This window comes from Lagopus leucura, unplaced genomic scaffold (genome assembly GCF_019238085.1).
Source record: "Lagopus leucura isolate 7727_CA_CO unplaced genomic scaffold, USGS_WTPT01 Super-Scaffold_100048, whole genome shotgun sequence".
In the NCBI taxonomy this organism is placed as follows: Eukaryota; Metazoa; Chordata; class Aves; order Galliformes; family Phasianidae; genus Lagopus; species Lagopus leucura.
Genome location: NW_024962294.1, coordinates 577,006 through 592,969, shown reverse-complemented (window position 1 = coordinate 592,969; position 15,964 = coordinate 577,006). Strand labels below are relative to the sequence as shown.

The following is a 15,964-nucleotide window of genomic DNA, read 5'->3' as shown; positions in this document are numbered from 1 at the left end:
GTCTCGTTTCTTTCCCTGGCTTCCAGCTGTCACCTGTCCCGATATCAGCAGCATTGCTGTGGAGCACGGCCGGTGGCGCCTGACCTACGAGATCCAGTACCACTACAACGCCCAGCTGATGCTCATCTGTGACCCTGGCTACTACTACACAGGGCAGCGGGTCATCAGGTGCCAGGCCAACGGGAAGTGGAGCATCGGCGAGCCCATGCCAACCTGCAAAAGTAAGAACAGAGCTCAGCCGTGCCAGGGGCCGGTCAGCTGCACCGGGCGTCTCACGAGGATCACGCTTTCTGATGGCCATGGGACAGGGGTGCGAGCTCTGCTGTTAGTGTGCAAACACAGCCCTGGGCGCTCTTGGCAGCACCTGAGGGGGTAGCTGCAGAACTGTGCTGCTAAAGGAGAGTTTGGGAGCAGGGAGAGGTCATCTGTTGGTCTGATTCTCGGTTTAATTTAAACACTTTTCCAAGAACTCAAGCACATTAGCTCATCTGTCGCTGTCAGGTCCCAGCAGCTTAGCTGTCACCAGTGCCAGATGCTCTGAAGTTTGCTTTTAAGAAAGAAAACAAAAAATTGTGATTCAAAACCTAACCTCTTCCAATTTGATGCAAATGCCAAGTTTATGAGGGTAACAGAGTCACCTGTAAATCAAAAGCATTCCTGGCAAACAAGCAGCTCTCAGTCGTTCTGACATGACTTCAGTGCTTTGGACCTCCTCTTTTGTCAAAGGTGAAGTTTTTCTTCTTCTGAGTGCAGATAGAGGCAGCAAGATTTCTCCTTCAGAGTGGCAGCTCTCCTTTCCCTCCTGGCTCTCTCTCTTTGTTTCTGGAGATGCAACTGCCAGCTTCAGTGACAGATGTAGTTTTACCCCCGCTAGCTCTTCAGCCAGATCCAGGAGCGTGAGCCTGACCCCATTTTATTTCTCCTGTGTTATTGCCACATAAATTCCAATGACAGGAACTTGGCAGTGCACTAAGGTCAGAGGAACCCAGCGTGAGGCTCTGTTTTCTTGCTGAGTGTGAAAGCTCCCAGAGGATTTGCAGATCTTTAAGGCAGGTGAAATAAAGAGCTGAACTTTGTGTCTGGAGCTGCATCTCCAAGGGCTCCCAGCTCAGCTCCAGCTGTGTCAGAGGAGGTGGCTCCCGGGCTCTCATCTGGGTGTCCTCTCTGGGTCAGGTCTGGAGACTGCAGCCCTATCCTGGAAGTCTCTGCCAGGAGCACAGAGGTCTCCAAGCTCTGGTTTGAAATCCCACATTAATCTTACGCCATTTTGTGGGTTTTTTGAAAGTCATTGCTTCCCAGCTGCATCTGGAGATGGCTTAATAATGGAAACATCTCTGTATGAAGAACTTCCTTTGTGAAAAAGGCTGGCTTCTTCCCGGCCAGTCTTACCTTTCCTGCTCGACTCATGTCTTGAAGCATGAACATTAGCAGTGCTCATGTGTCAGCTCACACAACGTGACCAAACCGTTGTTGTTCCGCATGTAACTGTTTAATACTCATTTCTGCCTTCAGTAATGGCTTGTGATGATGAGAGTCGCATTTCTGTTAAACAAAATGAAGTACACATATAAATTTCCTCTTACTGTGCTCTGGGATCCTTTTCAGTTATCTCCTGTGGAGACCTGCCCACGCCTCCCAATGGGAACAAGATCGGCACGCTGACCAGCTATGGGGCCACTGCCATCTTCTCCTGCAACACTGGCTACACCCTGGTGGGCTCCCGTGTGCGCGAGTGCATGGCCAACGGGCTGTGGAGCGGGGCTGACGTGAGGTGCCTGGGTACGTGGTGGTGCTGAGGGAGCCCTGATGGCGTGTCGGGAGGGAGCAGGGGTTTAAAGGCTGGTAGGAGAAAGAGCCCGAGCGAGGACCGAGCGCATTGGGGTTGTCAGTAGGTGTAAGAAGGAAGCGGGCTTTGATTCCGTACCGCATAGCAGCTGTGAGATGTTTTGAGATCGGAGAGGAGAGCTTTATTAAAAATGATCTGTTGTTTCTGCTGCCGCTCCGGTTTGATTTATGACTGCAGATCCACCCAGACAGGTCGGCGTGCTCCGGCTCTGGGCGGGAGCTCTGACTGCTTCCCCTGTGTCCCTCCTGCAGCCGGGCACTGCGGCGTTCCCAGCCCCATCGTCAACGGGCAGATCAACGGTGAGAACTACAACTACCGTGGCAGTGTGGTGTATCAGTGCCAGCCCGGCTTCCGTCTGATCGGGATGTCCGTGCGCATCTGCCAGCAGGACCACCGCTGGTCCGGGAAGACGCCTGTCTGTGTGCGTAAGTATGTTGTCAGGTATTTTAGCCCTGGCTGTGGTCAGAGGATGAGAAAACACGCAGAGGCTGTTGTTGAGTTGACAGCAATGAAGAGCTGGAGCGGGGGGACCTGCTTTCACTGTCAGTCCTGGCTTTTCAGTGGTGGCCCTCGTAGAGATCATCTGGTCCAACCCCTCTTCCAAAGCAGGCTCCCTCAGCTGAGAAACAGTGGTTCCCCATACCGTTGCTCCTCTGGGAGGGGAGTTCAGCTTTGTTTCAGAAATGCTCCTCATTCACAGAGTGCTGTCAGGCTGACAGCACCAGCTGAGTGCCTCCCCTCCGCGCAGAGCAGTCCTTCCCGTTCAGCCCATGTTGATGGCAGCTCTGCAGTCCATAGCAGTGCTCTCCATAACAGAACAGCCATCTCTGGCACTGATACCGTGTGCTCAGAGGCCAGATAACAGAGATGACATTGGGAGATCAGGAGAAACACAGTCAGGTTTCCAAAAGGACCAATGCTTGGAAGTGAGCCTGGTATTTCTCCAGGCAGTCCAAAGATGAAGTTGGTTCCATCTGTCCTGCTGGGAACAAATCTGGAGTGGCAGGTCCTGTAGGCAGCCACCCTTGGTTTGGGAAGGAGCAACCTGTGGGCTTTCAGGTTGCTTTGCTTATTTTTCCGCTTCCCAAATCATTTCAAACCCGGGCTGTTCAAGATTGCTTTGCATGCACACAGTGAGTGCACAGTGCATGAACATCTCTGGGGTTTGCACAGGACAGAGCTGAGGAATGGCAGCAGTGGTGGCATGGCAGTTCTGACTGCTTTGCTTCTCCATTCTACTGTATAAATTCCACTTTATCTTGGGGTTTTTCACACACGTTTCCAGTAGATGAGCACAGGTGAAGGGGGGCTTTCTGAGGAGGGTTCATCGGGGTGTGGGGAGGTTGGAGGCAGACATGGCACCCACCAAGCACACTGCTGCTCTCACCTTCCTTATGAGACCCATGCTCTGTGCCAGAGAAGGTCAGCTTCTCTCTTCCTCTGATGCACATTCATGAGTCACCTTGCACAACCTTCTCATTTATCTTTCCAGTAAATAAGCTAATTAAGGAAGTCTCTAGAGCTCTGGTTGTTAATAAGTTTAAGCATCTTCTTATCGCTGGACAGTGCAATCCATTTCATATCACGATTCTCCAGGTGTTTACTTCCCACCTCTGATGTCTGGGTTAGGGCTTTGTGTGCTGAGGCACAACAGTACCAGCAAGATACGAGGTAAGGACGACCTGCAAATCAATGAATATGCAGATGCCAGCCTAAAAGTAAGAAACAGACTCAAGCTGTAAAGTCTGCCCAAGGCTCCTAACACTGTTCATGTCTAGGATTCCTCCTGGGGCTTTTAGGATAAGAACTATTGGGAAGGCCTCTGGTTCTTTAGGCAGGCGTGAATTATTCCGGTGTCTGAGGATGCTCAGCTGAAAAAGTTGAAATTCACTTTTGCCTGCCAAGTACACACGCAGTAACCTTGGGCCAGGAAATCACACTGATAGAGGTCCTCCTGCTGTCAGGCAGATTTATGGAAACGGAGGATTTTTTAAGCATCCATTTCCTTGCATCGTCTTGTTTCTTTCAGGAGGGACCGAACCCTTCAGAACAAAGCTTGTCTGCGTCTGTCTTCTGGTACTGATCCATCCCTCACCGCTGGGCTCATTTGCACGCAGTTCCTTTGTTCAGTGCTGCTTTGTGCTGCCTTCCCACTCTGGCACCTGAAAGCCCAGCAAGCTTTTGTGCAGAGCCCTGCAAAGGTGTCCCAGACAGAAACTGGCCTTGAAGTTCTTACACTACATTAAGCCTTATGGATAACATAAATTTAATGTCATTAAAGCAGACCACTCTTGAGCTCTGAAATGAGATGGATTGAGGCTTTATCACCTTCAGAATAAGCTCAGGGTACTTCGTGTTACCACATTATCATTTCCCACTGTCCTGATATTTTCCCTTTAAACTTGCTGCAGTTGCTTGCTCTATGTGAACTGGTCTTTTTGATCCGTGCCAACTGGAGGGAGCCTTTTTTTTTTTTTTTCTGGGAAAGAATCCATCAGCTATTTCAAAACGTGCATAATTGTATTCAGAAGTCCCTCAGAGAATCTGACATCTGCTTCCTGTAGCACTGAAATGCTGTCTTGCTTCATATTTTTTAAACCTGTACCTGTCACCAGCTTGCATAAGGAATAAATTCCTATCCCTGTGGTACAGTCCAGCCCTGGCAGTCAGATGTGTTATGGATCTTTTGTGGGAATTTCATCTTCCCCTGTAGCTTCTGGCTTTGGCAGCCATACAGCTGAGTGCTGGACTTCCACTGCTGGGCCATTACCCAGTTTCAGCGTGACAGTAATCAATATCATTTCGTCCTCAGCTGTCAGAAGATGTCACATTCCTTAAGCAGCCAAAAACCTCTGTACGGAGCATCCTGACATTTCCTTTGCACGGTGGGGTTTGCTGCTGTGCCCAAAGCAAAGGTCTCCCAGGTTGCTCCCTCCCTCCCAGCCCCACCTCTGCCAGCAGAGCGGCCCAGGTGGAAGTGCTTTCAACTTGAGCATTGCAGGTGCTGGATGCTGCTGGGCTCCTGCTGCTCTGCTCTCTGTGCCTTCCTCACCTGATGCTTCCCCTGGGACGTGCTGGAGCAGCTCAGGGCTGCCCTGGGCTTTGCATCAGCCACAGGAAAAAAGAACTACACAAAAATCCTCATTACAGGGATTTAGTTACAGAGGTTTTCCCCTGAAGTTTCTCAGACTGAAGCAGGAAGATTTAAGCTTTTTAGGCCGTATGCTCGAAACCTGATTTTTCTTCTCTTTTTACTATCCCTCCAGGTGTTACTTTATACTGCAATGAGCATCTGACTTACACCAGGCAGGGGGAGGAAAACATCAGGTTTCATGGCTGCGTTTGCGATGCCCAGGGTAATGTAAGGCAATAGATTAATAGCAGTAGCTGGGATTTTTGAAGAGGAGCTCTGGGGATTTATGGTATAAGTCAGTAAGATGCTGCCACTCTGCTGCTTAGAGAGTGGTTCAGAGAATTTCCTACGCCAGTGAAATGAATAAAGCTACCGTATCCTCAACTTGATTCAGTATTGCAGCAGAGCTGGCCACAGATCTTTGAGGTCCATGTGAGTTTCAGAGTTGATGTGGGTTTTTCCACGCTCTCTTTTCTTGAGATTTGTATTTTTTCCACCACCAGATAATTCAAAAGAGGTAACATCTCCCATTTCTAATCATAGCCATCACTTGCGGCCACCCTGGCAACCCTGCCAACGGCCTGACCCAGGGCGCTCAGTTCAACCTGAACGACGTGGCCAAGTTTGTGTGCAACACGGGGTACCGCCTGGAAGGAGCAGCGCAGTCGCAGTGCTTGGCCAACGGGCAGTGGAGCAGCACCCTGCCTGCCTGCCGTGGTAAGTCTGCTCTGCCCAGGAGTGCTGGGCTGCCTCCCGTCCTCACTGACTGCTCTGCCTTCCCAAAATCCAGCTTGAAGCTGGCCTAAGCTTGTGTAAAACACCTCACGGTTCTTTAGGGATGTGCAAGTGATGTTGGAACTCTGAGGGCCTGCTTAGATGTTACAAATTCAGTTTTCCCTTGGGTTTCTCCTAATGGTCTCTGCCCAGCCCTGTATCCTCCAAGACATGCAATTATTTGCTTTAAGTGGGGAGTACAAAAGAGAATATCAGGCTAGACCATTAGCAGAGGTCATCCTGATAACCCTAGACCAGTTTACTCAAAGCAAACATTCTGCTCTTTGCTGCAGAGCCCTTTCTCCTTACATGCTGCCCTACTTCCAGTGATATTAGCACCAAGTTCGCTTCACATTCCCTCCCCTCCCTTCACTCTCTCAGTCTTTATTCCGTTAATTCAGTATCTGTGTGGGTCAAGAAATCAGCCTTAGCTGGGTGTGAAAGTCCTGATCTGGGGCTGGACAGTGAGGCTGTGCTGCTGAGCACCATGTGCCAGGCTGTGAGCCTGCAGCATTGCCTTCACTCTCTTTTTTTCTAATAAAGATTTCTTTTTTTTCATTTCTGCTCCCAAAGAATCTGAAAAAAAGAAACGAAACGAAACCCGCCCCAAACTGTGGAATTTGTTCTTGTGGTTTCTTCCCCTTTTCCTGCTCATTTTTTGAAGAACCCTTTGTTCTTTGTTACACCCTTTGTTTTGTACTTTTCGTTGTTGTTGTTGTTGTTTGTTTGCAGTTGTAAACTGTACCGACCCCGGGCACCTGGAAAACAGCATCCGTCAAGTGCAGCCGAGCGGTCCTCACAGATTCAGCTTTGGAACAACTGTCTCATATCAGTGCAGCCATGGATATTACTTACTGGGTACACACGTCCTTACCTGTCAGGGGGATGGCACTTGGGACCGTGCCCTCCCACAGTGTCTTTGTAAGTTCTTCAGATTAATACCATTCACTCAGGGCTTCCGGCCCTGCTCCGCAAACCTGCCACGCGTTTTCATTCCGTGCGGCTCTCCTGGTGCTCACTTGGCTGAAATCTCTTGTAGAAAGTCTGAACCCAGAGCCCTTTCTAATCCATGGGAATGTTCCTGGCCTCCGGTCCTGCCCACAGGAGGGAAAGAAGAGGTTTGAGGAGAGAAATCTCTTCAGACAGAGGTTGTTTCCCTCTGCAGGGGAGGCAGCTCACACTGGTTCCGTGCGGCTCCAGCAGAAATACTGTGGGTAGAGAAGAGAAGCATCATTTCTGAAACACAGACCTTCATAGGGAACAGCATCAATTAGCCTGACCAAGGACAGAGTGTATTTAGCACCAGCAGGGCATGGCTGAGCTCCCCTCCACCCGCTCATCCCCATGGCTTCAAGGAAGGGAAATGGCATTGTGGTGAAACACACTGGGACTTTGTTCTGCTGCAAAGCAGGTGGTAAAGAGGATCTGTTTCTTGACTCTTCCTTTACATTTTTTGGCCTTTCTTAAAGTGTCCTGGCCCTGTGTGCCACTGCGGCTTGCAGAGCGAATTGGGAGGTTCAGGGCAGTGACTTTGGGTTAAGGGATATTTCCAATAGTGTAGAGGACTTTACGTGTAGGAAGACACAAAATGCTCATGTGGCCCACGTGTTGCAGTAGTAATGCCTCACCCAGGAGCTCCCCGGGCACTGAATGGAGTTCAATTCAATTCAGTCAGTGGGATTGCCCCCAGCACAGCGTGCTGGCCTCATAGGACAGGCTCTGCTCTGCCCCCATGTTAGCAGCCAGGGGGTTTGGCCCCAGGAGCAGTGCAGGTGACACCCAGGGCAGAGCATGGGGAGCTTTCCTGGGATGTGAAAGCCATCCAGGAGGAAACAAAAGTTTTATGGGGTTGGTATTGCAAGCAGGCAAAAAAAAACCAACAGCCAGAACAGAGACATGGGGCTGTGCTGGTGCTTCCTTTTTAGAGACTAAAGCAACTGTGATCTCCTGTCACCCAGCATAACAAATCACTAAAGCAGTCAGAAATGGAGCTGCTTAAGTTTGAGTCAGCTGCGCTGTTCCAAAGCCATCCCCAATTCTTTCCTCTTGTTCTATCCTCTGACACCGAGTTATAAGCAGGAAAGTTTGGCACGTTTTCCTTTGCTTTTGTTAGCAGCATACCACCTTCTCGTGTTTACAGCACCCTGCACAGGCCGTGGGGAGCTGACAAGTGATAACCACGTGTTAACACAGCTGCAGGGGCTCCAGGCGAGCAGTTGCCTTTACAAACCATGAGTCTGCTTCCATTGGGCTGCTCAGCCCACAGCTGCTCAGCTGAGTAAAAGGATCTCCTTCCCTAACATGCTGAACATCCATTGATTTGGAGGAGACTTGTGGGCACTTTGGTCAGTCCTACAACTGATATCTGGAATCTGCAGGCGTAAAAGCTTGGAGAGATTTTTGCACGTCTGTGTTCTCTGTGAGTCAAAGTCAGGATGCAGTCAGTGCTGAAACCTGGATTCCTTCCAAGTGTTTACAGCTGGGAACCCAAAATTAGTGGGGACTTTCTAAAACAGAAGCCAAGAAGCTTGATGCTGGAGAGGCTTGTGCTGAGAGTCTCGTCTTGTGCCTGGTTTGGGGGGGAATAAAGCAGAGCTGATCTCCTATGAGGAGTGGGAGAGAAGTCCAGGAAGAAAAGCAGATGGGAGCTGAGCCCAGCGCATCAGAAGGAGCAGTCTGCCTGCTGTGTACATAAATCCCCTAAAAACCTCAATACTGCCACAGGTTTTAAGCTTAGCTGAGTCTGCCGGAGTGTCTGTTATTAAATTGTTAGTTACAGTGCGAGTTTAAGTATTAGCTATCAAACCCATTTCTTTGCAAAGCGTCCTTGGTTTTAGTCACAGCTCTGCACCAATATATTTCAACGCCCACGTGCCCAAACAGAAGCGTGCTCTCCTTTTATTGAGGCATACATCATGTTTTCTACCTAATGCCAGTATTTGTATTTTTAGACTCTAGCAGAGGGAGAGAACATATCCGTTACGGATGCTTTCCTTCAGCAGCCGAGCGACGCGTGGTCTTTAGGCTGAGAATGCTCATCCAGACCTGTCTAATAGCCCCTAGATCTGTCGGTATATTTGTCAACACCCTCGCTGTCTCCACTTTGATTGCCAAGCTAAAGTAAACCTATTAATTATTGTTAGCGGTGCTTCTTTACTGGTGATGGCTGAGCGAGCAGCGCTCGGAATCCGCCAGGATAATTTGCTCAGGTGTGACACAGCATCGATTACAGCTCTGTGCTGCCGGGATGGGGCGGGGGGTGAGGATGTGCATGGAATGGTTTGAGGTTAAGGAGGGTCCTCTGAGGAATGCGCAGATGCTTGTGGGTGTTAGGGCAAGGCAGCGATGCGCAGACCCTCAGCGGGGTCTGTGCCTCATGTGCCCTCAAAGGAGGCGATGCAGGGTCTGCTCTCGGTGTGAGCCCATCCCTGGCGTTGGGCGCTGCTGTTTGCTGGGCATCTCTGGGGCAGCTGCGTCGGTGTGAGCTGCCAGAGTGCCAGCAGGCAACCGCAGCCAGGCGGTTCCCTGGTGGCTGAGGCTGTTGCATCTGTCTCTTGCAGTGGTCTCTTGTGGGCACCCGGGCTCCCCACCCCACGCTCAGATCTCGGGTGACAAATACACCGTCGGCTCCGTGGTTCGCTACAGCTGCCTGGGGAAGCGGGCTCTGGTTGGCAACTCCACGCGCATGTGCCAGCTGGACGGGCGCTGGAGCGGCTCCCTGCCACACTGCTCAGGTGAGCTGGGCCTGGGGACGGGCTGCAGCCCGAGAGGGGACAGCAGGACAGCACTGCTGAGCTGCAGGAACGCGAGCGCTGCCGGATGGCGGGATGCTGAAAATCGCAATCTTCGCTATCGAGTCCCCTGCAACTTGGATGATAAGCACTGGCAGAGTGTAAAGCACTCAGCTTGCAAGAGGAGGAATAAATCACTGCAGCAAATGTTTGTGGCAGGAGGTGTACTGCAGCCTGCTGCTTTACAGTTTTCTCTGTACAGGGTGAACGTGTCTTGTGAAAAATTGGGTCCTTGCATCCAACTGCAGTATCTGATCCTCTTTCTCGTGTGTTCCAGTAAAAGAGCATGTGTGGCCCCTTTCCAGGGCCTGGCATCTGCTGTTGAGGCACCACAAGTTGTCCCGGCTCTCAGCACATCAGCTGGGAACGGTTTGGCATCAGGACTCCATCTCTGCTTCCGTGCCAGTGAGAAAGGGTCTTGCAGTGAAAACGTCCTGATGAGCCAAAATGTCCCTAAGGAGACAAATCAGACCAGTGGGCGATAGAAAGGGATGTGCTGCCAAGCCTTCTTGAGATCAGGGCACTGGGATCCCAGCTGATGGCCTCCAGTGGGAGGAAAGATGCTGAATAACTGGAGGATGCTGTGCAGAGCCCTCTCCGTGCCATCCGGTCAGTCGTTCCGTGGAGAGCACAGTTGCAGATGAAATGAGAACTTAGCTGGAGCAAAGCAGTTGGGACAAGTGTTAATTTTTAATTATGCCACTTAGACTTAGCAGCTGTACTTGACCAAGTTTAACCTCTGCTTTGGAAAGCGAAAAGAAATCAGGCAGAGCCGTCCTCCTATTCAGAAGCTGTGTCTGCAGAGTTCTTGATCTGTAGCTGCTCTGAAGGGTTTTCTGCTCTAGTTCGTGCTTCTTCCCCCTGTGGTTTTCACTGTCTCTCCCATGATCTTTTTGGGTGGATGTTTGGAATGCTCAGCATCGCTCTGATGAGTTCCTGCTGACATCTGTTGTGTGTGATTTTTCTTAAGGACATCACGGCAGCAGTGTTAGAGCAGTGCTGATGGGCCCTGGTGGGAGCTCCCTGCACTGGGGCCCCGTGAACACCCTCAGAACCTGGGTTGGGGATTTCTCCCCAGCAGCCAAGACAGGGCCCCTCTTATTACCCCAAACTTGGGCGGTACAATGACCAAAGCAATGAGTAATTAAAGCATTGTCACGTTCCTTTAACTGTAGACCACAAATCTGGCCTGGTGCTTCATTTCCCTGTGCCCTCCCAGTCCGTGCCCTTGCTGGAAGCTGGCACAGGAGAGCAGAGGCTCATGGCTCTGGCTTTTGCCCAAGGGAGGTTCTCCAGGGCCCTTTCCCAGCCCAGGGTGGAAGCTGAGAGCAGAATAAGTCCTGAATGTCTCCTGCCCAAGGTTCTCTGGTGTGCACATCTCTCCAGTACGATGACAGCTTCTGCAAGGTGAAACAAAGGATTTTGGTCCAAGTCAGCGTGAAGGAAAATGCTGAGCCTGGAGCATTTCCCCCCTCTTTCTAAAAGCGAGTGTTTTTCCCCAGATGACGAATACGTTCATTATATTTTACATTACATGTTACACTGCAAAGGTTGTACCTGCAGCAAATGGGAGCAGGGCCGGGAACTGGGACCTTCCTTGTGAGCTGCTGGAGTGAAATTGTCCTTTCTGGCTTGGGGCTCACTGTGTTTACACAGATCATTAGCAGAGAAAGCCAAGAGCAGGCGTACGCGGTGCGAGCCCAAACCAGACAGCGAGGAGGTGGGCATTTATCCAGCCTGCTCCAGCAGCTCCCCGCGAGGCATCCGCTCCAGCTGCTCCCTCCTCCCATCCCCAGACGCAGAGCCAGCAGCACAAAGTGTTCACAACTTGTACCAGCGGATGGTTCTCAGCTGGATCCCTCTCGCCTCTGCGCTCCAAACCCAACAGCTTCTTGTTTTGCAAATACAATGGGGCTCGCTGAGGTGGCCTGGAGCATGTTGTAATTTCTGCTTGGAGGGAAACCATCCACATGACTGATGCTGGCAACCAAGCTGCTGTCTGCTGGAGCAGCTGCCACGGAAAGCAGCTCCAGCTGGTAGGACTCCATCTTGAGATGCAGGAGTTTTTGCAGGCCAGATTTTGCAACCTGCTTGCAAACAGCGGGCTCCCAAATTCGGGGGACTTGTCACGTGGAGTTAAATTGAGTCAGCCACACGATCCCAATCTCAGTGTTGGTGCTCTCAAAGTGCAGGTGGGTGAGAAGAGCCGTGCCCTGAGCTTTGCTTGCTCTGATGGTGTCATGCTCTCTTCTTAACAGGAGGCAACCAGGGGGTGTGTGGCGACCCGGGGATCCCATCGCATGGCATCGGGCTGGGAGATGAGTTTGGTGTGGACAGCGTGGTGAGGTTCAGCTGTGAGCCTGGCTACACTCTGAGGGGCTCATCTGAGAGGACGTGCCAGGCCAACGGCTCGTGGAGCGGCGTGCAGCCCGAGTGTGAAGGTACTGCTCAGCACTGGTCCCAGCCGAGCTGCTGACCGTGAAACGCATCGAGGCCAGGCTGGATGTGGCTCTGGGCAGCCTGGTCTGCTGGTTGGCGACCCTGCACACAGCGGGGGGTTGGAACTGGATGAGTGTTGTGCTCCTGTGCAACCCAGGCCGTTCTGTGAGTCTCTGACTCCGTGTCTGTCCATGTCGTGAGGCAGCCTCTTCACCTCCCAAACATCCGCAGGGCACGCTGCATTTAGCACCACTAAGCAGTTAATAGATGCTTTATCAAAGAAACGCATCAGAGTGAGTGATGTGAACAGCCTCAAGCCTGTGTCAAAGCTGGAACTGGCACGTGCAAGAGTCATTTGCATTGAGCAGAAATGCAGAGTGCAAATTATGAGCCAGTAAGCAGATTTTTGTATCAAAGAAAACCCAAACCTCTTATTTTTCTATTTGAAGGAATCAAGTAAGGCCCCATCATCCCGTGTGATAAACCCCCAGCCAGGTTCTCTGAGCTGTGCTGCTTACTGCTGCTGTTTTATGAAAGTGTTTAAAAATCAAATGGGGAAAGAACAAAAGCCAAAAGGAAGCAGGATACCAAATGCGAGGAGACCTGGGCAAGTGCTTCTCTCCTGCTGATTTGAAAGCCAGAAGCCCAGAGAGATCTTGTAAATGAATTGGAAATTTATTCCAAATTGATGGAGCTCTTGATTGAAAAGACACTGAATCATGTTATTAATACGCTCAGGTCTTGGTGGTTGGGGTTTTTTTTCCCATTCTGTTTCTTTTTCTTTCAGTAGGAAGGTTCTTTTCATTAATCTCAGCATAAATAACCCATCAGGTTCCGGAGGCACCAAAATACGGATCCCTGGTGGATTCTTTTTTCGTACTTTATGAATAATAATAACATTATGCCCATAATGTACTCATTTAATGTTAAGTGCTGACTGGCCAATATAGGAAAGCAATTTGCAGCGATGAGCAGCGAGCTGTGTCTCTGCCATTTGCATTCACAGCAAGCTGCAGGCGCTGCGAGGTGCTCTTATGGCTGCACTTCTGAGTGGTGCATTCAACTTTCTGGAACGGGTGTTCATAGGAGAGGGGTTAATTTGGGGATTGAATTCAGGGTGAAGGAGAGTGCTCTGAGGGCACAGAGCTGCTCAGGGGCAGTGGAGGAGCCCCAGCTCAGCACTCGGTGCCTCCATAGGGCATCAGCCATCCAACGGAGCGGCTCTCAGCCATCGCGGTTGAGCGAAGTTGGAGCTGCTGGGGCTCTGCAGGCCACTGGCACACACCTGCCAGCGTGCAAACTGCTCTCCTGATCAGCTGCAAAGTGAGCATGGGGGCTCGATCTGCTCGGCTGCAGGTGGATGTGTAAGTGCAGAGAGGTGCAGAGGACACCGTGCAAATGCTGCGGTGTGGATGGAAGGGGAGAGCAGCTCCAGGCTGAGCGGAGGGCGACCCCAGGCCCAGCAGTAATGAGAGCCTTTCACCTGCTGGAGTATTTCTGTGAAAACCAGAGGAGTTTGGAAACAGGAGGGAACCACAGCTGGTTTTTGCAAAATGCACAAATGGTGCGCAATTAAATTAATTGGAGGGACACATCGTGGGACTCTGCTTCAGTCAGTTGTACGCAGCTCTGGTTTTGTTGTGCCCACTCAGAGCAGCTCCCTTTGCTTCCTAAAAATCACAGATTTCAGGCCTCGTTTACCATTGATTTGCAGCACGTTTTGAAGATGGAAATTGCACTGTAGTTTTTCCTTCTTTCTCCTCCTTCCTGCTGCCCAATTGGTGTTCCCAGGGGCAGTGCAGGAGGGGCCCATTGCTTGTGCTCTCCTCTACACTCCCTCCTCCTCTCAGCTGAGCAGAATATTTGTTTTCATAATGTTTATTGTTTCACCAGATGAATTAAAGCTGCATCCAGACTGAGATGCAGCCCTGGCTGCTCCTCCTCAATTGCAGAAGACAGAAATGTGTTCATTTAAAGCGGTAATGGAGGGAAGGAGCGGAGTTTTGTCTCATCCCAATCTGACTGCTGAGGACATGGGAGGTGGCAGGGCTGGGATTTGGGCTCAGGCTGCTTTTTTCTTTCTGCGTAGTTAGGTGGAATGTGGGTTACTGGTTAAATTAAACAGCATGGAAATTACCAGCCCTGGAGGGAAGGCTGTGAGGCCCTGCAGGCTGTGCCTGATGTGTCAGACATCATTAGGAGAGCCTCTCAGCCAGGTGCTCCGATGGCAGCAAAGTCCAGAAGAAGGATCAGCGTGATGAAGGTGAGGTCACTGGGGGACACACAGAGGACACAGTATTCACATGCCACCTCAGTGGAGCAGTCAGACATGCAAACACTGTGCCCTGTGATAGCAGCTCCCAGCCTGCAGTCTTTCCTCCTGCATGATCTGAGCAGCAGGATGCTGCTCCTTGCAGGTGCCCTCCTCCTTAGCTTTGGAACCATCAGTGCTGTGTGGGGCTGGGAGTGTTCAGCTCCATACCAGGTAACAGCACTTCAGCTTGCCCTCTGTGGGCGCTGGTTTGGTTAAAGGATAGAGCACAGCCCTGCTAAAAGGTGTGTGGATGGGAATCACGTTAATTACTGCTGATCTCTGGAGCATCCCTGAGCTTTGCAGGGTTTCGTAGCAGAGGTCACTTTGCAGTGCAGGAGAAGGTTTGTGGGAGCAGCTCTGGCTGTAAGCAGACACCAAAGTCGCACTGCCCAGCATGGTGCTCCCAGAGCTGGGCAAGCTGCTGGGTTCTCAGAAGGGCTCAGGAACACTTCAGGTGTTTGGTTCCCTCTGTGCCACCTCCTGTTAGAGATGCTTGGAACCCGAGTTCTCATCCTTCTGCTTGACCTGAAGCTGTTGGGAGAATCCCACTCTCTGGACAGGCATTGGAGGTGTGCACGTGCTGGTGGGGATGGAGACCTCCTGGAATGCAGCCCAGCCCTCCCCTGCTGCAGGATGGTCTTTGGGTCGTGGTCACAGCTCTGGCTGCAGGCACACACATCTCCCCAGCAGCTCTGAGCGCTCTTTGGTCAGCAGGCAGCGGTTGCTTTGCTGCTGGTGATGCTCTCTCTGGTTTTCCTTGTGGCACAGGGTGCTCTCTGTGTCTCCAGCAGAGATGCCCATTGCATTCAGCGAGCCATCCAAGGGGTTTGCACAGAAAGGACATCCTGAATATAACTGCAGGAACCAGATTTATTTTTGATAAAGGAGCAAACTGAGAAATCTCAGTGGTGGGGAGTTCTGCAATAATCATGTGCTGAAATATTTCACTTGCTAAGAAGCAGCAACTCCAAGAAATCCCCATTTGATGCAGCTGATTTTCAGGTTATTTTCTTGAATTTTGACTTAGTTTAAAGATGATTGGGTTTGAAATGCTTCAGGAGATGCGAGTGGATATGACTGTGGGACTTCCAGGGTCTTTAGGATTTATACTCAGAAAACAGTTCCAAAACCAGTTTCCTTTTGGGGTCTCATTCATTTTTCATCTCCCACTGAAGCCAAAGGGAATTACTTGCCCACTTTCTGCTCACTTGAGTGATTCGATCCTATATATATTTAATCTGTGATTTTAAATCTTTAAGCCTCTTCATCCTTATGCTTACAGCTTCTTTTGCATCTGGACCACAGGTAGAGGGAGGGAGCAAGGAGTTCCCTTCAAAGCCCTGGGATCCCATGGCCTGAGCCTTTCCTCAATACCTGTGATTTTCTTTTATGTTCTGCAATTTCAGTGTAAATGAGGGTTGATACAATTATTGCAGGCACTTATTTTGCCACGACTGTACTTTGTGCACCTCTGTCCACTCTGAAGCCCTTTTATTGCTGTGGTGCCTCAGACATAAAACTTGGGTTCTGGCAGACCTCTAATTGCATCCCACAGCCCTCTCTCTCCCTGGAGGGCACGGTGGGAGGGCAGTGCAGCAGCAGTGCTCAGTGCAGGGCAGCAGCTCCCGGCTGTCATTCCTTTGAGGTCTGCAAAGCCATGGGCTCCC

At 50.9% G+C, this 15,964-nt stretch overlaps 1 protein-coding gene across 1 annotated transcript in view; it reads left to right on the top strand.

Moving 5' to 3' along the window:
• The window catches only part of CSMD2 (CUB and Sushi multiple domains 2), a 229,439-nt gene that overhangs the window by 197,587 nt on the left and 15,888 nt on the right, over positions 1-15,964 (top strand). Inside the window, exons 51-57 of the mRNA XM_042885206.1 lie at positions 27-221; positions 1,606-1,779; positions 2,098-2,271; positions 5,523-5,696; positions 6,486-6,674; positions 9,314-9,487; positions 11,803-11,985. Of these exons, the coding sequence (XP_042741140.1) occupies positions 27-221; positions 1,606-1,779; positions 2,098-2,271; positions 5,523-5,696; positions 6,486-6,674; positions 9,314-9,487; positions 11,803-11,985 (1,263 nt within the window). The remainder of the gene's footprint in view (positions 1-26; positions 222-1,605; positions 1,780-2,097; positions 2,272-5,522; positions 5,697-6,485; positions 6,675-9,313; positions 9,488-11,802; positions 11,986-15,964) is intronic.